The following is a 22,843-nucleotide window of genomic DNA, read 5'->3' as shown; positions in this document are numbered from 1 at the left end:
ACAAACTGTACACAGAACAAGAAAATATACAATATGCCAGGGGGACATTTGTAACTTCTTTCGATGAACGTGTATCTGTCAGTGACAGAGCACGCAGAGCCAATGGGCGCGTGACGTCCAGCAGCTTCCCCTCTGACGTCACATATGGACACCTCCCACTAAAAAATACAAATCCTTGTTTTCCTTCCATCACTCATACGTTTGCAAGTAGAATTTTGTCTTACTGAATTTGCTATTTGGTTTGGTTGCGCATAATCGAGAGCATTGTCGTAACTGCATAGTTTTTTTTCTCGCGTGTTTTGCTTTTATGTCCCCGGTTTGCTTTTCAGTGCGCGGACATCTTGAACCCACTGCAAAACAGCCAGAGAGATCCTTGTGTCGGTGTGACAGTTTGCTAATGTCAATGAGATGAGTGATGGAACCTTTGTGAACCTGACGAAGCTGAACTTTTTAGTGTGATGACATTGAAAATAAACTAATCGAGGAATTGGGAAACAATATGTCATCAATCCAAATTGGAAAACGCGCTTAAATGTCTAGAGATATACATCGCATTGTCGCAATCTTTTAACCATCACCTGAACTCTGTTCAAATGTTTTGTCATATTTATGTAGTAGAATGAAAATGAGGCTTCCTTTAGCATTCATAACAAATGCAAAACTGCTCAATTCTGGCTTTAGAATCAGGCATGGGATTCTTAATGGAGTTACAAAAGCGTTATCGCTGTCCAGTTGTAATATATGCAGCAGGACAGAGAGAAAGTGGATAAAACCAGTGGGCTATGACACTGGTGTAATGACTTACAACAGTCTTACCAAGCAGAAAGAACCTCTTGTTTTGGCACAAGAAAGAATTGCTTCCTGGTAAGGCACACAATGGTTCATTACGCAAATTAAAATGTTTCTGTTACAGAAGCTTTTTCTATAACATTTTCTTTTGTCACTTCCAGGTATAGCTGTGGACCCACTGTTTATGACCATGCCCATCTTGGCCATGCGTGGTAAGTTTAGTAAATGGCTACAGAGTATTTGCAGTTACGGTGAAAGAAAAATAATTAGATTTAGGTCGTTGTAGTGTTATTTTAACATAATTGTTATTTAAATATTTCTTTCACATTTTCTTTTTACTTATCCAATTTGTGTTTTTATCATTTTAATTAGTTTTTCTGATGAAAATTATAAAAGTTAATGATGTCTAGATTTTTAAGGTTTTTATTAATTTATATAATTTATTTTGATAAATTAAGTTATCAAAGAACAAATTAAAATAAGATGTTGCTTTGACAGCTTGCTAAAAATGTAATATTTGTAAGTTCTTTTACAGGTGCTGCTCACATAATTAGAATGTCATAAAAAAGTTGATTTATTTCACCAATTCCATTCAAAAGTGAAACGTGTATATTATATTCATTCATTACACAGAGACAGATATTTTTTTATTTTTTTATTTACAATGTTTATTGAGTTTAATTTTGATGATTATAACTGACAACTAAGGAAAATTCCATATTCAGTATCTCAGAAAATTAGAATATTGTGAAAAGGTTCTATATTGAAAACACCTAGTGCCACAATTAGCTAATTAACTCAACTCAATAACTCAAATTAGCACCTGCAAAGGCCTTTAAATAGTCTTTCATTCTAGTTCTGTAGGCCACACTCATGGGAAGACTGCTGACTTAAAAGTTGTCCAAAAGACAACCATTGACACCTTGCACAAAGAGGGCAAGACACAAATAGTCATTGCAAAAGAGGCTGGCTGTTCACAGAGCTCTGTGTCCAAGCACATTAATAGAGGCAAATGGAAGGAAAAGATGTGGTAAAATAAGGTGTACAAGCAATAGGGATAACTGCACCCTGATGCAGATTTCAACAGGTATGCAACAGCTGGTAAGAGCAGCTGAAAAACTCACAGGAACAGCCCTATCAACGTAGAGCATTTACCAGGCCAGGGTCAACAGAAAAGCCTGCAACATCATAAAAGACAGTAGCCACCCTCAGAATAACTTATTCACACTTCTACCATCAGGAAGGCGCTTTAGAAGTGTGACATCAAGAACAACAAGACTAAAAAACAGTTTTTATCCACAGGCCATTAGGCTTGTGAATGACACACACCCACTGTCCCTTCCACCTACACTACAGACTACTCTCTGATCGTGTAATGATACATTCCACCTTGCATACACATAAATGCACACACACACACACACACACACACACACAAAACACATAGAAACACGCAATATATCATAACTGCTGACAACCTACTTATGCGAATTTTGCACTGAACACATGCATACATACACATTGTTGTTTTATGTATCTTTATCTATGTTACTTGTTATTTGTTTAATTGAAGTTTAATGCTGCTGGGAGGATTCACAGAATAAGATTTTCTTTGTTCCGTGTAACGACGGAACACATGACAATAAAGTTTGAATTGAATTGAATTTCATTTTCCAACAGGAATTGGCACCTGCACACAGTGCCAAAGCAACCAGTACCTGGTTTGAGGACCACAGTGTCCCTGTTGTTAATTGGCCAGCAAACTCGCCTGACCTTAACCCCATAGAAAATCTGTAGGGTATTGTGAAGAGGAAGATGTGATATGCCAGAACCAACAATGCAGAAGAGCTGTAGGCCACTATCAAAGCAACCAGCCTGGGCTCTCATAACACCTGAGCAGTGTCACCATAGACAGTAAAAGAAATGGACGGAGCGATCACATTGCCTTCTACGGCGTTAAGTGATGTCAGTATAGGAGCACTCACTTCCTGATGGCTGAGCGAACTGCGCAGGCTCAGACTGAGCTTGAGGACGTAGATGTGACGTGAGCCTCCTGTCTGACAGCTGTAGGTCTTCTAGTAGTTGTGGAAAGTGAAAGCTGAATCACGTTGTTTAAATATTTTCTCCCGTTGCTTTTGGCTCACTATGGGCTTCTCCCCATTCTTCCCCCTTGACTTTATCAGACTTTGTCTCCACGTCCCCCCGACTGTCTCATAGACAGTAAAAGATTGCCTGTGAGCGTCTCCTCAGGTCTATACGGTAATTTCTCAACTGTGCGACAGAGTCACGTTGGTTATGACGCAATAGTTAGCCTATTTTTACAAAAACAGCTTCTACGGGGCGATAGTGTAAGATACAAGGTAACGGAGCCTTTTATGCATTGTCGTGTTTCTTTAGAAATAAACAATGGACAAATGGAGTCTTTAAACGTCTCAGATGTAAAGTTATTCACTGTCAAAGTGAATGGGGGTCAATGGGATGCTAACAGCAGGTGATGGCTTGGTTAGCAATGGCAGCCCCTAGGGGTGGAACGCTTTCCGAGCGCTAGATTACCCCCTTGAGTGCCACAGACTGATCGACTCCATGCCATGCTGCATTGCTGCAGTAATTCAGGCAAAAGGAGCCCCAGCTAGAGCGCTGTACATGCTCATACATTTCAGTTGGCCAAGATTACTAAAAATCCTTTCTTTGTATTGGTCTTAAGTAATATTGAAATTTTCTGAGATACTGAATTTGGGATTTTCCTTAGTTGTCAGTTATAATCATCAAAATTTAAAGAAATAAACATTGGAAATATATCAGTCTATGTGTAATGTATGAATATACTATACAAGTTTCACTTTTTGAATGGAATTAGTGTGAACAAAGCGCTGTGTAAACAAAAGCCGAAACTAATGCCGCAACGTGTACATAGTTATCGTGCGGCTCCTAGAGCTTGTTTTTTCAATAATACAACCCTGCAGTGCCAGAAGAGCTAGTCGGTGTTTTAAACGCAGAGAGTGTTCGTATACAAAAGAAACTAAAATTAAACAAGCAGAAATGTGCGCACACTGGACACAAGTCGAGACCAAAGAGCTCCTTACTATCCGCGCTGAAGCTGAGATCGCTGGCCATTATACGTCACATCAGGATGTCACGTGTCAACTCGACCCGGGACCGTTACGGGTTGTGTGTGAAAGCGCACATATTACGGTATTTCGCTGGCAGTGAGAATGGACCAAATCTAGCGGCCCGGGAACAAATGCTGGGTCACATTATCCGTGTATTTGCCGGAATCGCAGTGTGAAAGGGGCTCTGGTGACACTGGGGGCCATTTTATACAGTGAACTCATTGTCATGTTCAAGAAACCAATCAATTATTTGAGCTTTGTGACCTGGTGCCTTATCCTGCTGGAAGTAGCCATCAGAGGAGGGGTACATGGTGGTCATAAAGGGATGGACATGGCCAGAAACAATGCTCAGGTAGGCCGTGGCATTTAAACAATGCACAATTGGCACTAAGGGGCCTAAAGTGTGCCAAGAAAACATCCCCCACACCATTACACCACCACCACCAGCCTGTAAGTGGTAACAAGGCATGATGGATCCATGTTCTCATTATGTTTATGCCAAATTCTGGCTCTACCATCTGAATGTCTCACCAGAAATCAAGACTCATCAGACCAGGCAATATTTTTCCAGTCTTCAACTGTCCAATTTTGGTGAGCTCGTTCAAATTGTAGCCTCTTCTTCCTATATGTAGTGGAGATGAGTGGTACCTGGTGAGGTCATCTGCTGTTGTTGCATACCTCGGTTGTAACAAGTGGTTATTTCAGTCAAAGTTGCTCTTCTGTCAGCTTGAATCAGTCGGCCCATTCTCCTCTGACCTCTAGCATCAACAAGGCATTTTCACCCACAGGACTGCCGCATACTGGATGTTTTTCCCTTTTCACACCATTCTTTGTAAACCCTAGAAATGGTTGTGCGTGAAAATCCCTGTAACTGAGCAGATTGTGAAATACTCAGACCCGTCTGGCACCAACAACCATGCCACGCTCAAAATTGCTTAAATCACCTTTCTTTCCCATTCTGACATTCAGTTTGGAGTTCAGGAGATTGTCTTGACCAGGACCACACCCCTAAATGCATTGAAGCAACTGCCATGTGATTGGTTGATTAGATAATTGCATTAATGAGAAATTGAACAGGTGTTCCTAATAATCGTGTGTATACTATTATTTGTTAAAGTATCAAAATGTTTTTATGTATGCTTTTTGTTTAAGTTTACTACAATAACCCTGGGGGTTTTTTTTTGGTCGCGAGTAAATACACTTCTCTGACAGCCTCCTTTATTTTCTTCTTTTTCCTCCTTGCATGCAGCTCATATGTCAGATTTGACATTCTGCAAAGGATATTATCCAGACTTTTTGGAATCAATGTCATCCATGTAATGGTCATCACTGACATTGATGATAAAATCATACAAAGAAGCCTTGAGGTAAGTGTCAACTTTGTAATGTTTATATTTGGCAATTTTAAGTTGTTTTATTTATTTATTTTTGCAGGAGAACATCTCGCCCACCGTCCTTGCAAGAATGCATGAGGAAGAGTTTAAGAGTGACATGCAAGCACTGCAGGTAAATAGAATTTTTGCCCTACATTTTGCTTACAGACTTGGGAGGGGGACAGACATTGTAGTGCTCTTAAATTATCTGTATACACACCTGGAGGGTTGTTAATGGTAAATGGTAAATGGACTGCATTTATATAGCGCTTTCAACAGACCCTATGGCCATCCAAAGCGCTTTACATATCGCCTCACATTCACCCATTCATACACCGACGGCGATGTCAGCCATGTAAGGCACCATCCAGCTCGTCGGGAGCAGCTGGGGTTAGGTGTCTTGCTCAAGGACACCTCGACACTTGGTCAGATGGAACCGGGGATCGAACCACCTTCTGGTTTGTAGACAATCTACATGAACCACTGAGCCACTGCCGCCCCTAAACACGCTTAAACACGCTAAAATGCAAGCGTAAAACACGCTTGCATTTTATTTGCAGACTTTTCATCAGCATTCAATACAATCCACCCACAAATTTTATTAAACAGACTGAGAGACAATTTCCAAATAAATTCAACACTAATTAAATGGATCTTCGACTTCCTGAGTGGACAAAGAGTAAGGGTTGAAAACACATTATCTGGGGTCTGCTTCAGTTCAATTGGGACACCACAGGGTAGTGTCTTGTCACCACTAATACAAGTCCTTCTAAAAAAATTAGCATATTGTGATCAAGTTCACTATTTTCCATAATGTAATGATACAAAATAAACTCATATATTTTAGATTCATTGCACACCAACTGAAATATTTCAGGTCTTATATTGTTTTAATACTGATGATTTTGGCAAACAGCTCATGAAAACCCAATTTTTTTTGCATATTTCATCCGACCAATAAAAGAAAAGTGTTTTTAATACAAAAAAGCTAACCCTCAAATAATTATGTTCAGTTTCTCAATACTTGGTCGGAAATCCTTTTGCAGAAATGACTGCTTCAATGCGGCGTGGCATGGAGGCGATCAGCCTGTGGCACTGCTGAGGTGTTATGGAGGCCCAGGATGCTTCGATAGCGGCCTTAAGCTCATCCAGAGTGTTGGGTCTTGTGTCTCAACTTTCTCTTCACAATATCCCACAGATTCTCTATGGGGTTCAGGTCAGGAGAGTTGGCAGGCCAATTGAGCACAGTAATACCATGGTCAGTAAACCATTTACCAGTGCTTTTGGCACTGTGAGCAGGTGCCAGGTCATGCTGAAAAAAACAAATTCTTCATCTCCATAAAGCTTTTCAGCAGATGGAAGCATGAAGTGCTCCAACATCTCCTGATAGCTAGCTGCATTGACCCTGCCCTTGATAAAACACAGTGGACCAACACCAGCAGCTGACATGGCACCCCAGACCATCACTGACTGTGGGTACTTGACACTGGACTTCAGGCATTTTGGCATTTCCTTCTCCCCAGTCTTCCTCCAGGCTCTGGCACCTTGATTTCCAAATGACATGCAAAATTTGCTTTCATCCGGAAAAAGTACTTAGGACCACTGAGCAACAGTCCAGTGCTGCTTCTCTGTAGCCCAAAGTGGCTTGACCTGGGGAATGCGGCACCTGTAGCCCATTTCCTGCACACGTCTGTGCACGGTGGCTCTGGATGTTTCTACTCCTGACTCAGTCCACTGTTTCCGCAGGTCCCCCAAGGTCTGGAATCGGTCCTTCTCCACAATCTTCCTCAGGGTCCGGTCACCTCCTCTCGTTGTGCAACATTTTTTGCCACACTTTTTCCTTCCCACAGACTTCTCACTGAGGTGCCTTGATACAGCACTCTAGGAACAGCCTATTCGTTCAGAAATTTCTTTCTGTGTCTTACCCTCTCGCTTGAAGGTGTCGATGATGGCCTTCTGGACAGGGTCGGGTCGGCAGTCTTACCCATGATTGCGGTTTTGAGTAATGGACCAGGCTGGGAGTTTTTAAAAGCCTCAGGAATCTTTTGCAGGTGTTTAGAGTTAATTAGTTGATTCAGATGATTAGGTTAATAGCTCTTTTAGAGAACCTTTTCATGATATGCTAATTTTTTTGAGAAGGACCTGTTTATTGTACACTGACTGTTGTCGCAGTAGTTACCCTGGACATTATATAATTAAATTAGCAGATGATACTGCTGTGATTACTTTATTGGAGCAAGATGAATCTGAACACAGTCCAGTGTTGCCTGAATTTGTTGACTGGTGTGAAACCTCCCATTTGTATCTGAACAGGACTAAAGAGTTGGTCTTTGATTTTAGACATGGGGCTCCCTCACCTACTCCAACACTGATTAAAGGAGAGGAGATAGAGAGAGTGACGGAGTATAAATATCTCAGTCTTATCATTGACCATAAATTATCCTGGGGTCAGTGTGCAGAGTTAAAAAGGGCCAACATAGTTTATATTTTCTTAGAAAACATAATTTTAATGTTGATAACTATGTTGTCTCTTTTTTTATAAGTATTTTATTGAAAGTATTCTCTCATACTGTATTGTATGCTGGAATGGACATTCAAAAATCACCCATAGGAACAAATTGGGGAAGATTGTTAAAGCCTGTGGAAATATTATTGGTACACAACAGGTAGACCTGTACCAACTATATCTGAAGAGATTGGCACAGAAGGCAGACAAGGTTTGCATGGATACAAACCCATTCACTTCCAGTGGAGTTCAAGCCTCTCCCTTCTGGTCGTAGATGTAGATACCCTAAGGTTAGAGCAAACCGAGCTAAAAGCTCATTCATTCCAATGGCAATAATACAATCAAATAAGGTATGGGGGAAGGGTATGACTGGAGAACTATGTGAACATTTTGTTGTATTTATTATATGGCGCATGTGGATAACGTTTGTATTGTGGATCGTGTCAATATGTCTGTACTGCAATAACAAATTGCCTCTCTGAGGACATTCGTTTTCTAAGTCTAAGAATATTTTATATGGTAATTTGACTAAAGTGACAAACTTTTAATACATATTTCACTTGTCTTTATTTTCCCAGGTTCTTCCTCCAGCTGTATACATGAGGGTGACAGACAACATACCCCAGATTGTAGGTTTTATAGAGCGCATTATCAGAAATGGACATGCCTATATCACAAATCAAGGTGCCTCTATCTCTTATTTTTGTTGGCAATTTAACTAAATGTGAAGAGAATGTGGAACTGAATTTCCAGTATAATTTGTTGACCCAGGAAACGTCTACTTCGACACTCAGTCCATTGGTAGCCGTTACGGCAAGCTTGTGAATATTGGAGGCATTGTTGGGGAGCAAGGTATGTTTATGGCATATGTTTATTTATTTTTATTTTTTTTCCTTTGTAAAAAAAAAATAACAGTACATAATAACATAATAACAGTAAATGTGGGTATCTTCAATATTTAATCACACATGATTTGTCATTGCATATTTATTTGTGTTATTGGGCTGACTTGCTTTTCAAAGCTACTGGTAATAGTTACAAATATTACTGTTAATACATGTAATGTCAGTAGATTAAGTTAATTTTTTTCGGATAATTCATATGCTTTAGAAACCATGACCTAAATCATATAGAGTATTTTACAGTTTCTTGTATTTTAGAGGTTCAGGATAAAAGGGATCCAAGAGACTTTGCTCTTTGGAAAGCATCAAAACCACATGAACCGCACTGGGTTTCACCTTGGGGGAACGGAAGACCTGGCTGGCACATTGAATGTTCTACAATTGCTAGGTAAATGCTCTGCCTTAAGCCTGGCCGACACTAAATTATTTCTAAAATCTTATCAGATTTTCAAAATGTGAGATACCACAAACATGATGATAGTTATTTTTGTTGAATGCTCAAAAATATATAATTAAATAATTGTTCAACTAAAGTGGAGATGTTAAGAAAAAGAAAGAAAAGACAACAAAATAATGACAAGAAAATGTATTATGGCAGCAATAGGTATGCAATCAAAAATTTAAATATGTATATTTATATAACTTAGGACTTGCATTAATAATCATATTAAGATGTGAATCATAGTAAAATGTTAATCATTGTAAAATGTTTATTTTCTGTAAGTAAGAGTGTTGTTAACTTCTTTCTGATCATTTCATTTAAAAAAAAATGATGACCATCATTTTGAGAGATAAAATGCCATACAAACCAATTTACACCATAAACTGTCAATTTATTAAAAGAGACTTTTAAAATAATAGTAAAAATCATATTTTATTTATTATGACTTGTAGTAAATGTATCATTGTTAAACATGTGACTAACCATGTGAGAAGTGCATTTCAAGGTTTGTTAGATCACCGAACTCCTCCATCATGAATAAATCGAAATCTAAAAGTATGAGTTGTAAGAGTCGACATAAAATAAATTCTTTAATCTATAGCTTTTTATTTTATTTTACTTTTCTAAATTTATGTTATTCAACATTAAAACAGTGTTTATCCCTATATGGGATATTGTCTATTATAAATGAAGCTAAGAAAATGTCATTTATAAAAAATATAGTAATATTGTATGGCATCCCCATATTTGTCACGTGCTTGACATTTTTGGCAACAGGGAAATGAATGAGACAATAGCATATGTTAGTTCACGTGCTTTCAATACACCATAGCAAGTTCATTTTAGACATGAAAATACATAATACATTTTTTTTAAACAATTTTTTTGACAAGTAACTTTTAATGCACATTTTGTAAAATCAATAACTCACAGACCAAAATATCTGCACGTCATAATGACATAAACTGTCATAAATGACAGTTCTTTTAGGGGATAGCTTCACTTTTGTTCAGTGTTGGCAGGGACTGTAATAGTCAAGTTTTAAACTGATGTTTTATAGGAGACTGAGAGGAAAAGCTGTACCTTTTCAACAAAGTGTTAATGATAGTGACTGATTTTACATTTTTAAATATAATTATTTTCCATTTTGACAGTCCATTCGCATATACATCACAATAAATAAGAAAATATCTGGTATTACTTTCATTTCTTTTAGACTTTAAGACAATTTTTATAAATATAATTCAAATATAATTCTATTCAAATACAAACATTGTTTTTAGTTGTACAAAAGTATGCTTATTTCTAGAATAATATAGCACATAAGTATGCCCCAATAAATAAATTACAAGCCTTTCTGAATTGTTGATTCTCTAGGAATATATTGTAGGAGAATCACAAAAGAATAAGTTTGTATGAAATGGTAACTCTTATGCACTTGTCTTGTCTATAGCTCAGTGTTTGGAAGTCAGTTGGACATCCACTCTGGAGGAATTGACCTTGCCTTCCCACATCATGAGAATGAGATTGCCCAGTCTGAGGCATATCATCAGTGTGAACAATGGGGAAACTACTTCCTGCACTCCGGTAATGCCCTCAGTCTTCTGGTTCAAGTAATATTTTAATAAGCATACTATATTTTGTAGTGTAGGATCTGTGAAATTTAAGCTTTACTACTCAAAGTGTGTGATAAAAATGTTGTTTTCAAGGGCACCTTCATTTGAAAGGAAGTGTAGAGAAGATGTCAAAGTCCTTGAAGAATTATATAACTATCAAGGTAAAAAATTATGATAATAAAATTGTAAAAGTATATATTCTATACGTGTTTAATCAATAATAGCATCTTTTAAATCGATCTCTTTATAATCCAGGATTTTCTGGATTCTTACACTGCTAATGAGTTTCGACTTTTTTGCCTTCTGACCAAATACAGATCAGGTATGTGTTGCATGCGGAAAGGGACTCCTGAAAGATAAACTCTGACAATTTTGCTGATATTCTTCATTTGCTGTACATTTTCTGTGGGTCTTTTAACCTTTCCAGCAATCGACTTTAGTGATGCTAGCATGGATGAAGCCCGATCTACCTTGTCCACCATCTCTGCCTTCTGCCACAACGCACAGGCCTACATGCAGGGACACTTACAGTGCCAGCCTATAGAGGAGGGAATTCTCTGGGAGAGGTAAAGTCAGATCACCTTCAGGCGCAGATATACATTTTGAACAGTAGAATGACATGAATAAGGCCAGGTTCACTCATGCACTTGTCCTGTGTGTTTTCTGTCTTTTCGTGTGTGAATATATGAGTTGTGTCACAAAAGTTTTTATATTCAGTCACTGCTCCCATCAGTATTGTGTTTTTTATGTGTTCCACACCTATATTTTTTACTAATTTAAAAATAGAGAAGCACTCAACTTGTTTGACAGATAAACACATCCCTAATTTTGATTAGTGTCAACTGGGACAAACACTTTCCATTTATATGGATGTCACCATCTTTGATAGTTACTTCAGACACTGTCACTGTAGTTGCAAGTGTTAAGGCCTGTTCAAATCAAGGTTGATAACTATAACAACAATTATATAGTTCTATAAATCGTTTAGAACTATAAAAGCATAGAGAAAAAATATAATTGGAATCACGTTCATAATTTTTTTCCCAGTTGATGAACGAATTTACTGTGTGAATGAGCTGATGATGAAAGCTTTTGTCTCCAACTCCTTTTTGTCTTTACTGTCTTTGTTTGGTCAAGGTTGTCTGCTACACAGACCAGTGTTCGGAAAGTACTAGCTGATGATTTTGACACCCCAAAAGCTGTTGATGCCATTATGAGCCTCATTCACCATGGCAACTGTCAGCTTCAGCCTGTTACTAAGGTAACACCATAGGGTAGGTCACTGAGGCCTCACTATTTTATATCCTCATTACAAAATATTATGTATTTAAAGTTATATTTATTAGTCAAAGACTAATTTTACTGTCTTTCTGTGTTTGAAGGTTCATGGGCCTAGGAGTCCTGTTGTATTTGGAGCCATGCTGTCCTATGTCAGGGAAATCATGGCTGTTTTTGGAGTTGACCTACTGGACAAAAAGGTGAGTTTGTTTTTTTCTTTTCTTTTCTTTTAATGTCACATTTTTTAAATAAATTGTAAACATTTTTCATGAAAGGACACAACATTTTATTAAAATAATTGGCACACTGCTCCCAGCTAAGTTACCCCCCCCCCCTAAAATAAATAATTCAATTAAATGCAGTCACCTGTTTACACCGTTTAACATTTTTGACTTCACACAAGAAGTGTTAGTTAAATAAACAACACGTTAGACAAGAGCTAAGAGATTACACAGCAACACGTCTGAAGCAGGAGAGTATATGTATAAATTATAAATAGTTTCCTCTACCGATTTACATCAGCGGCGCTTCAATGTGAAGAAATAATAGCAAGAAAACAAGTCTTACTATTATTGTCCAAACAAATGACTCAATAAACTGCTTTGTGATTCGCAACGCAACTCACCTCTGCCGCCGGTTTCACACACAGTCCGTTTCAGTTCGAAAAATGTATTCCAATCGGCTAAAACGAATACGCAGGTTATGAACAATAGCGCTCCCGAGTCCATGTTTCTCAAACTGTTCGCGTGAAACATAGCACAGTTTGACACACACACACACACACACAATACCGGCAGGAACGCGCATCTCTTAAAGGGGCCGCACTATATTCCAGCTCTTAAAGGGGCCGCCCTATATTCCTACTACTGGTGAATATGGACCTCCTCCAGGTATGGTGTGGTACTGGTGCGCTCTCAGGTCCGCATCACAGCTTTCACATGACCAATTTTTCATACGAACTGTGCCCTGTTCTGAATTAAACTGCCAGTGTAAAAACTCCATTTATTTATATTCTTAAAATGAGAGAAATCCGTGCTTATTCTGAAGCTTAGGCTTAAGAGACATGAACAAGTTATTTGAAAACCTCAATGACCTTTGCAACATGTCTAGTCTTCATCCTCTGAGTATGGTTTCACTAATAATAAACGTACATTTGCATAAAGCATGCATATTTGTCTATACTCATGTTGATTAGAGTATTAAAAACTTGAAACATATTCATTTAAGGTACATTAAGAACTGATAAAAATGTGTGATTAAATTTATTTAAATATTTTAATCAATTGACAGTCCTACTAATAACATAGTATGAACAGCCATCAGCAGGGGCACGAATACGATCAATTATATACTGCTACGTGCAAAAAAACAAAACAAAAAAAACCTGAGGAAGACAAGTCAGCCTACTTCAGGGTATCCGCGGGGTCTTGAAAAGTCTTAAAAGGTGATAAATCAATTTTGGGAAAATTAAGACCCTTATAAAGTATTAAAAAGTCTTATGACGGCTTTATAAAGTCTTAAATTTTGAAAGTATTTTGTTCAAGATTTGTCAAAAGAGTTTGACTCCAAAAAGTATTTATGAATATATTTATTTTCATCCCCGTAAGTATTAAAAAACAATGGGGCGCTCAGTCTGAGACTGGCTCGGAGTGCGCGCGCCAGGGATGGACATTTGCACCGCCACCAGCCAAATGCGGCTGATTTTGAGTTATGGCGGGTAAGCTGTTTCACCTCTTTGTAAACTTTGTTTAATGAATGCGAGTGCTGCCGTATGTTCGCATATGACCAGTCGTTTTCTCCGTCATCACTCGAGTGAAGACGCGCTGTGAGACTCGCGCGCGCTGAGAGAAGATTAGACGCTCGTCTCACAGCGCGCAAATATTGAGTTCTCTTTCAAGTCTTGCTCTTAAACGGACAAACTCACACAAGAAGTATGTCAACATGTCCATCTTGATGAGTATCCTAGCAGACATAGTCTGACTATGCCTTAAGAGGACTGTATAGTATGCACAGTCGAGAAAGATGAGCATATCCCTGGATCAGGTCTTAAAGGCGCAGTAGCCTTTACTGCTGCCTGAGTGATGTCCTTATATTTAGTTTGACATTAATCAATGCTCTTGATTGAATAGCTTTTGTAAGTTTAATAAGGATTAATCTTTCATTTAAACAGTTAAATATGCAGTTATTTTACATTTGATTACTTAATTCAATTTCTGCACCTTTCTGCAGGCCAGTAGGCATGTGCATTATTATTTAATGAACATGAGTGAGGTCGAGTTAAACATTTTAGTGTGAATTTTATTTTTTGGTTTTCGACTTTGGTTTCTTCTTTTTTGGTTTCAGCCAAGAATTGTGATTTCGGTGCTTCCCAATCCCTACTGACAATGTTCTGATCGGTATGTTGTCAACACGCTTCAAAGTTGCCAAAACGAATAGTTCCCTATCTCGAGGGAACTTCGAGCTGCGTCGAAACGCTAGGGGACGCCTCTGCGTGCCATGTCATGAAGCACTTGTGTAATCAGTCCAATAGCGGGACGATACGTCACGGGCGGGTGACGTCATCGACCAGGAAGCTATAAAGCATGCCCGGACCAAACAGTCACTAGCTTCTGTGTCTTCACAAGCGCTCTGTGTGAATTGTATGTCCATTTATTGTGTGTGTGTTCAAAAAAGAAAGAAAGAAAGAAATATGGCAAGTCAGTATAGGTGTTGTGTTCCTCCCTGTGGGGATACACACGTCCTAATGTGTGATGTGTTTGGGGCTCGAGCATGCCCAGTCAGCTCTCGAGGGGGTCGGCTGCGAGCATTGCGAGAGACTCCCAATGCGCATATTAAGATCACGCCGGGCACTCTTCGAGGAGAGTGCTTTGGCTCGCGGTCCTCAGGGCTCGGGTCCCGCTGTTGCCGAGGCGCAGCGAAGGCTCGCGTCCTGGGGATCGCAGTTGGATCTAGTGGCGGGGTTAGAGACGGGTGATCCCCTATCTCTGCCTTTACCCGCTGGATCTCATGCCTCAGTTAGCGAGCTGGAAGCACGCTCTGCGGTTTTCTTCCGCTCGCGCTGAGGCACAAGCGCAGCAGCACTCCAGCTCCGAGGAACTGGATGTTGTTAGCGCTGATGATCTGCCAAAAGAAAACGACACACACACACTCATAAAAAGAGGTGCTATTGGTGTAACTCGCGCTGTGTCCAGGTTAAGTTTAGACTGGCCGGCCGAGTGTCAAGAAGTTCGCCAAAAAATAAATAAATATATAAATAAAATAAGAAAGAGAAAGAACAATATAATGGCGAGCAGACAGTATGTTTGAGAGTACGAGGGGCTGAATCTAGTGGCTCGGATCTCGCGTTTGCCGAGGCAGCGTGTAGATCACGGGTCTACAATATAGATTCTATGACTCGATCGCGGATCTCGCGCTTGCCGAGGCAGCGTGTAGATTACGGGGTTGAGTTTAGTGGCTCAGATCGCGTGTTTGCCGAGGCATCGCGTAGATTATGGGTCTGCATCTATCATTCAGAAAGGGCGACGATGTCTCGCGGGGAAGAGACGCTTGCGAGCTATCTCTCCCCCGAGTCCACATCGTCACACAGCCCCACAGCTGCCCACAACAAGCCGGTAAAAAAAAAAAAAAAAAAGTCGGCTTTGGGGGTAGGGCATATTCGGCAGCAGATCAGGCGGCCGCCGGTTTGTATACGGCGGTTGCCCTGCAAGCATATAAAACAAGCAGACCTGCTGGGGGATATTGATATTGAGATATGAAATATAAAAATATATATATATAATAAATAAATAAATAAATCAAAATGTCCCTCTGGGGCTGTCGGGCGGGGCAGCCTCAGCCGAGTACATCCTTTCTCAAACCTACACCGAGCAAAACAAAGAGAGAGCGTGGCCGCTCGGGGCCCCCCCCGCAGAGAGATCGGGGATCCGGGCGACGCGCTCAGCCGGGACCTTCCCGTGGTAGGGCGGATCTGAGGGCCGTCCTTACTGCTAGGAAGGCCTCGGCTAAGAAGTTCTGACGTCAGAGGCGCAGGACTTCCGATGGCAGTCCCCTCCGGGAGAGTGCGGCTCGCCGAGGCGCCCGCTCTTTCCCGGTGCCATCGGGGGGGCCGGTCTGCCAACCCTGCCACCGTTGGTGCTTCAGGGCGCGGCGGTCCCCGGCGAACATATATCTCCTTGTCCGCCCGGAAACGTAGCGGCTTGGGGATGTTCGCGCCCTCTCGTGAGGGCCCCGGGGCGGTCAGTTCGGTTGCTACCTGCCGGTTATCCGTTACAGGACACCGGGCTGACCACCCAGGAAAATCCAGAGACCAGCCTCGAGAGGCTGGTTCCCTTAGTAGATTTTCTGGCAGCGTGGAAACTTCTGCCGAATATCTCAGAATGGGTCCTGCTCACATTATAAAAAGGGTTCGGGTCACACCCACCCGTGTTCAGCAGGGTTACTCCTACGGTAGTAACCCCCGAGCAGCCTCTGGTCATGGAACGAGAGGTACAGACTCTTCTGCGAAAAGAGGCTATACACGGGTCCCTCCCCTCTGCAGAGAGTCGGGCTTTTACAGCCGGTACTTCATAGTTCCAAAGAAGGATGGAGGGTTAAGGCCTATTTTTAGATCTGCATCAGCTAAACAAAATGCTCACGATAAAACAGATCGTGTGTCACGTCAGGTCCGAGGACTGGTGTGTCACAATAGACCTAAAAAATGTATACTTCCACATCTCCATCCTTCCGCAGCACAGACAGGTCTTCAGGTTTGCTTTTGGGGGCGAAGCTTACCAGTATTGAGTGCTGCCATTCGGCCTAGCTTAATCACCCCACACTTTCACCAAGTGCGTGAATGCAGCTCTGGCTCAGGTGCGACTCCAGGGCATTCGCGTGCTCAACTATATCGACGATTGGCTGATGTTAGCATAGTCGAAACAGTGGGCGTTCAGCATTGAGATGCTGTTCTCGCCCATATGAGAGTGTTGGGGCTAAGGTTGAACGGAAAGAAATGTGTGCTGGCACCTATAAGCTGCAGAGTACTACTTTTCTGGCGGTAGTCTGGGACACGAAAATAATGTTGGCTCGGCTATCCCCTCCCAGGATAAAAACGATCCTGGATACCGTGACCCAGATAAAGCTAGGTCAGTCACTCACTGTGAAACACTTTCAGAGAGTGTTAGGGCTGATGACAGCAGCGTCCAACGGGGTACCTTTTGGCCTGCGGTACATGAGACCCTTACAGTGGTGGCTCAGGACCAAGGGGTTCTCCCTGAGGGGAAACCCTTTTTCGCTTGATCAAGGTCACGCGGCGCTGCCTACGTGCCTTAGTGAAGTGAAAAGATCCTTGGTTCCTGTCCCAAGGTCCAGTTCTGGGGGCTCCTTGTCGTCGCGTAACGCTAACGACGGATGCCTCCCTAACTGGCTGGGGAGCGGTCATGAGTGGCCGCTCGGCCCAAGGTCTGAGCGGCCGTCAGCTCTCCTGGCACATAAACCAGCTGGAGCTGATGGCTGTGTTTCAATCATATAAAATCAAACACTTCCTCTCAGACCTGCGGGGCCGCCATGTGTTAGTTCGGTCAGACAACACTTCGGTGGTCTCGTATATAAATCACCAGGGGGGGTTAAGATTGCGTCGGGTGTGGAAGCTGACGCGTCATATGCTAACATGGGCCCACGGCAAGATGCTCTCGCTCAGGGCGATGTACATCCCGGGGGTCCTGTATGTAGCGGCAGACTCCCTGTCGAGGCAGGGAGTGATGCCGGGAGAATGGAGACTCCACCCGAGGTGGTGGAGGAGCTGTGGATCCGCTTTGGGCGAGCCAAGGTGGATCTGTTTGCGTCTCGAGAGACGACACACTGTCCAGCATATTTCTCCCTCACGCATCCAGCCCTGCTGGGGCTGGACGCAATGGTACAGACGTGGCCGAGGCTGCGTCTGTACGCCTTCCCCCCTCTGGCATTGCTCCCAGGAGTGCTGGAGAGCGTCCGCCGGGACGGGGTTCAGCTTTTATTGGTAGCCCCGCTCTGGCCGGGCCAAGTATGGCTCGCCGACATTATGTCTCTCCTAGAAGGTCCTCCCTGGAAAATCCCAGTCAGGAGAGATCTTCTTTCGCAGGCCGGGGGGGTCAGTACTGCACCCGCGCCCGGAACTGTGGAAACGGTGGGCTTGGCCCCTGAGGGGGCCCAGTTCATAAACACGGGTCTATCTACTGAGGTGATAGAGACCATGTTGCACTCCAGAGCACCATCCACAAGGAGACTTTACGCACTCAAATGGAGAGTTTTTGTCGCCTGGTGTACGCACCAGGCTTTGGACCCTGTTAACTGCCCGTTCGGTTCAGTTCTTGAGTTCCTACAAGAAAAATTCTCCGCAGGGTTATCTCCGTCAACACTGAAAGTATATGTGTCGGCGATATCTGCTTATCATATTCCATTAGATAATGCATCATTGGGGAAACACCCTTGGGTCATGCGTTTCCTTCGTGGTACTTTGAGGCGCAGACCTGCGGCACGCTCGAGGGTGCCTACTTAGGCAGTGGCACCCTCTTGTCTGGAGTTTGCACCAGGAATGGTAAAAGCATTTCTCTTCCCGAGGGAAGGATATGCTCCCAAGGTCCCGACTAATGTGCCGGGACCACTAATGCTGCAGGCTTTCTGTCCGCCTCCGTTCACTAGTCAAGACCAAGAGAAGCTAAATCTGCTATGTCCGGTCAGGGCCCTAGATGCATATGTCCACAGGGCTGCCCTGTGGCGAAACTCAGAACAGTTGTTTGTGTGTTTTTGGGTCCCCGAGCAAGGGAAAACCGGCTTCAAAGCAGATGCTTAGCAAGTGGATAGTCGAGGCTATTTCGCTCGCTTATGAGTCGGCCGGACATCCTTCACCAATGAGGGTCCGCGCCCACTCCACTAGGAGTATGGCTGCCTCTATGGCTCTTATTTCGGGAGTTTCATTGTCAGAGGTATGTGATGCGGCTGGGTGGTCCTCTCCGCATACATTTGTGAGGTTTTACAATCTAGATGTAGCCTCTACACCGGGGTCCCGGGTGTTTCTGGGTTGATTCACACATACAGACATTTGGGACTCTGGCGGCGTGGGTATTGAGGTCCCCTAGCGTTTCGACGCAGCTCGAAGTTCCCTCGAGATAGGGAACGTCTCAGGTTACGTATGTAACCATGGTTCCCTGAGAGGGAACGAGACGCTGCGTCGAGATGCCATACTCCCGGCATGCCTGTGATCGATTTGTTCGACTTTTCCAGAAGCTAGTGACTGTTTGGTCCGGGCATGCTTTATAGCTTCCTGGTCGATGACGTCACCCGCCCGTGACGTATCGTCCCGCTATTGGACTGATTACACAAGTGCTTCATGACATGGCACGCAGAGGCGTCCCCTAGCGTTTCGACGCAGCGTCTCGTTCCCTCTCAGGGAACCATGGTTACATACGTAACCTGAGACGTTTCATTCTGGGGACTAAAAACCATAAAACTAGAAGCCATAAGACCACAAATCATAGTGAAAATGTCAGTATTTCATTGAGACTTGAGATTAAATAAACTGCTGAAGTATTGTAGAGCTTGTAGTATTAATTTTCACATGCAGTTACACATTGTCAGTTAAAAACAAAAAAGTGGCTGGTAAAAACATTGAGTGGTAGACTTTGAAAAAAGTTAATTTCCATCTCCGGCAAGCGCTGTCCATGGGTGACGTCATCTATTTTGCGAAATGCACAGTTAGGTAATGTGTCGCCCTCCATACGTTGTAAAACAGATATGCAATATAAACAATACAAAATTGGCCTACGATAGAGATTTTAAGTCTACATTCGACTACAACTATTTATTAAAGGTTTGTTGCCGATTAGAACTTGAAGTGCGATGAGGTCTTAAAATATTTTGAGAAGGTCTTTAAAAAGTCTTAAAAAGGTATTGAAATTAACTTCAGGATTCCTGCATATACCCTGTACTTGCCAGTTTGTAATTGGTCTCCGGATTTCCGGAATCAAATCGCAGCAGAATGGCTAGCAGAAAACATAAGGAGAAAAGTGGATGGGAAAAAGTTAATAGGGCCAAGAGGGCTACAGATTAGTTGGTACATAGTACACCATAGCACAGTGTCTGTTGTGCACGGCTAGGGGCCAATGGCCAGATGATGGGCCTGTTTGAGAGAAAGTCCAGGGCTGTTTTTTTTAGACCCAGTCCGTCCCTGCTTGGAGATGGAGAAACAAAGTACTTTATGACCTGCAGTATTTCTTATAAATGATTTAAAAATGAAAGAAATTAAAAACTAGATTTTTTTTTCTATTGTAAGTTTTAATGTAAACTGTTTTTGATTTTAACATTGGTCTATGTTTAAATGTTTTGCTACTTGCGTGAGCAAAATGTAAATATAAGGTATATTTAATATAAGTACATTATACTTGAATTCACAAGATTCAGTGTCGCCACCCCTCATAGTTCTCATGCCACCCCCTTGCCACTCCATGAATAATTTTCTAGATCCGCCCCTGCTCACACTTTTATCTGGTGCAATGCAGCCGCTGAGCCGCTCCGATCTGCCCAGTGCCCATATAATCAGCAAACACTGATGAGCACAGAGAACAGGAAAGGAAACAAACATGCATACTTGCACACAAATACACTCACACACAATATTATGGACACATTATATTTAGAAACCAAGTTACATCCAAGGACATAACACCTAGGGGCCCTATCATACACCATGCACAAGTGTTTTTTGCTAGTTTCAGCCCAACACAGTTAACTTTTCACGTCCAGCACCTTTAACGCTGTTTAAATAGCAAATGCACTCGCACACATGGGCGGGCTGGTCTAAAAAAACAAGGTGTGTTCAGACTAGGGTTGAACAGGGGCTGTACATTTTTAGAAACTTTCCAAAAAAATCCTGGAAAGTTTCCAAAAATTTCCAAACAAAAATCTGAAAAGTTTCTGGGAACTTTGCAACCCTAGTTCAAATGCAGTTGCTATTTTGAGGTACGTGAAAATGACAACTCCATTGACCAACAAAAACCTGGTCTAAAGTCAATAATAGTGCATTATTTTTAGTTATTTAAAAGGCGTGTTAGTAATATGCACCTATATGCGGATGAACAACGCGCGTTTATTGCACGTCATGCCAAAAAACACCCATGACTCATTAACAGACTAGGTACAACCTTTTTGGACCATGCGCCTAGCACACCAATCGTTTTTTCTGTCATCAGACTATCAAAAGTGGATTCTGACATTTACTAGGTACACCTGCGCTATGCGCTTCAGATCATGCACTCAGATCGTTAAAATAGGGCCCCTAGTTTTTGGTTTCTTTTGAAATCTAGTACAGTGCTTCTCAAACCTGTTCTGTGGACCCCCCCACCATTGCACATCTTGGATGTCTTCCTCATCAGAGACAAGTCTTGAAGTCTGTATTATGAGCTAATGAATTGAATCGTGTGCTAGGGGAGGGAAACATACAAAATGTGCAGTGGTGAGGGGTCCGGAGGACAGGTTTGAGGAGCACTGCTCTAGTAGATGCATCATATTTCTTTAATAACCCACATTATTATCAACATAATTTCCTTTGACCAAAAACCACAGTTTTCATCTGAGCCAAGACATGCACATTATTTATTTTCTTCCTTGTAGACATTGATGTTCTTTTTCTTTATTAAAATTAAATCATTGTAACACTTTCAATACTTTTGCACTTGTCCCTTAGGAAGTCCATGACTCCTCCGGAATTTTGAATAATGTGGTGGAAGAGTTGGTGCAGTTTCGTAGTGAGGTTCGTAAATTTGCTCTGTCTGTGCAACACCAAGCGCCACAAGACCCTCAGCCTGGCAGTGAATTTCATAAAAGTCATCCACAGCCAGACAGAACACCCTTGCTGAAGGCTTGTGATGCCTTAAGGAATAATCTAGCACCCCTTGGAGTCCACATTAAGGTAAGATTTCATCCTGTTAGATAAAGTGCTCCAATGGCTTCTGTCAAAGCACATTGCAAGGCTAATTGTGGTTTACAGTTCTAATACTTTGATTTTCATTTCAGGATAGAAGCACAATCTCCACTTGGGAAATTACAAGAAGAGGAGATACAAGGAGGAATTAATCACTTACTGAATTGAGCATCTCATGGTTCAGCTGAAGACACTTGCAACAAATCCTTATTATTACTTCTATTGTGCAAATAAAGATGAAACAACCAGTAATCATAACCACATATTAAATCTGGTGATAAAGATTGTAAATGTTAAATAAAACAACTTTGTGTATAGTTTATCCTCAAGTATTGCTTAAACATTTCTCAACCATTCTAGTACAGAAAAAATAAACAAAGGATCCTTATCACTGGCTAATGATCAGAAGGGAATATGGAACATTAACCATAACAATATTACAAGTTACCTAGCAAGCAATTTTGTGTTTAAAGGATGTCTAATAGCCATCCAAACACAGCCCTGACATCTACGCTAAAACAAGGCAAACTTTTGGCTGTCAGTAAAACCGCCATGGCACTTACAATAGCCCAAAAATAGACTAGTCATCTAGAACATGTCAAAGAAATTAAACCAAACACTGGTGACTTTGCTTACGTCATAAAATATTTTTGGGGGGGATTTACATATTGCATCAATGACTGAAGTTGTCTCGTGTTCTTTTGACCCCTATCGTCAGTGTACTCCTTAAATGAGGAAGAATAAAAGACAGTCTGAATGTTTAATAAATAGAAGGTCTGGAGTGCATCCATTGCTCATGTCATCCACCTAAATAGAGATAAATAATATGGGGACAATAAGGATTGAATAAGATTCAAATAAATGTTTAAATAAAGACTTTTTAAAGACTTTAAATT

The 22,843-nt window shown here is 41.6% G+C and overlaps 1 protein-coding gene across 2 annotated transcripts; it reads left to right on the top strand.

Moving 5' to 3' along the window:
* Positions 1–136: 136 nt before the first annotated feature.
* Positions 137–22,841, top strand: cars2 (cysteinyl-tRNA synthetase 2, mitochondrial). 2 transcript variants are annotated; one of them, XM_067441529.1, is made up of 15 exons: positions 137–864; positions 951–1,001; positions 5,149–5,266; positions 5,334–5,405; positions 8,357–8,462; positions 8,550–8,630; positions 8,939–9,068; positions 10,576–10,709; positions 10,832–10,899; positions 10,994–11,060; positions 11,166–11,304; positions 11,876–11,999; positions 12,121–12,216; positions 21,711–21,935; positions 22,040–22,841. In XM_067441529.1, exons 1-15 carry the CDS (start codon positions 620–622, stop codon positions 22,097–22,099), a joined length of 1,716 nt encoding a protein of 571 aa, XP_067297630.1. In that variant the 5' UTR covers positions 137–619; the 3' UTR covers positions 22,100–22,841. The 2 variants fall into 2 exon arrangements, with proteins under 2 accessions (XP_067297630.1, XP_067297629.1); XM_067441528.1 differs by having other exon boundaries at positions 8,924–9,068.
* Positions 22,842–22,843: the final 2 nt, after the last annotated feature.

The sequence above is a fragment of the Pseudorasbora parva genome, chromosome 4, assembly GCF_024679245.1.
Source record: "Pseudorasbora parva isolate DD20220531a chromosome 4, ASM2467924v1, whole genome shotgun sequence".
Classification (NCBI taxonomy): Eukaryota; Metazoa; Chordata; class Actinopteri; order Cypriniformes; family Gobionidae; genus Pseudorasbora; species Pseudorasbora parva.
The sequence above is the reverse complement of the archived record's forward strand: the minus strand, read 5'-3'. Positions and strand labels throughout refer to the sequence as shown.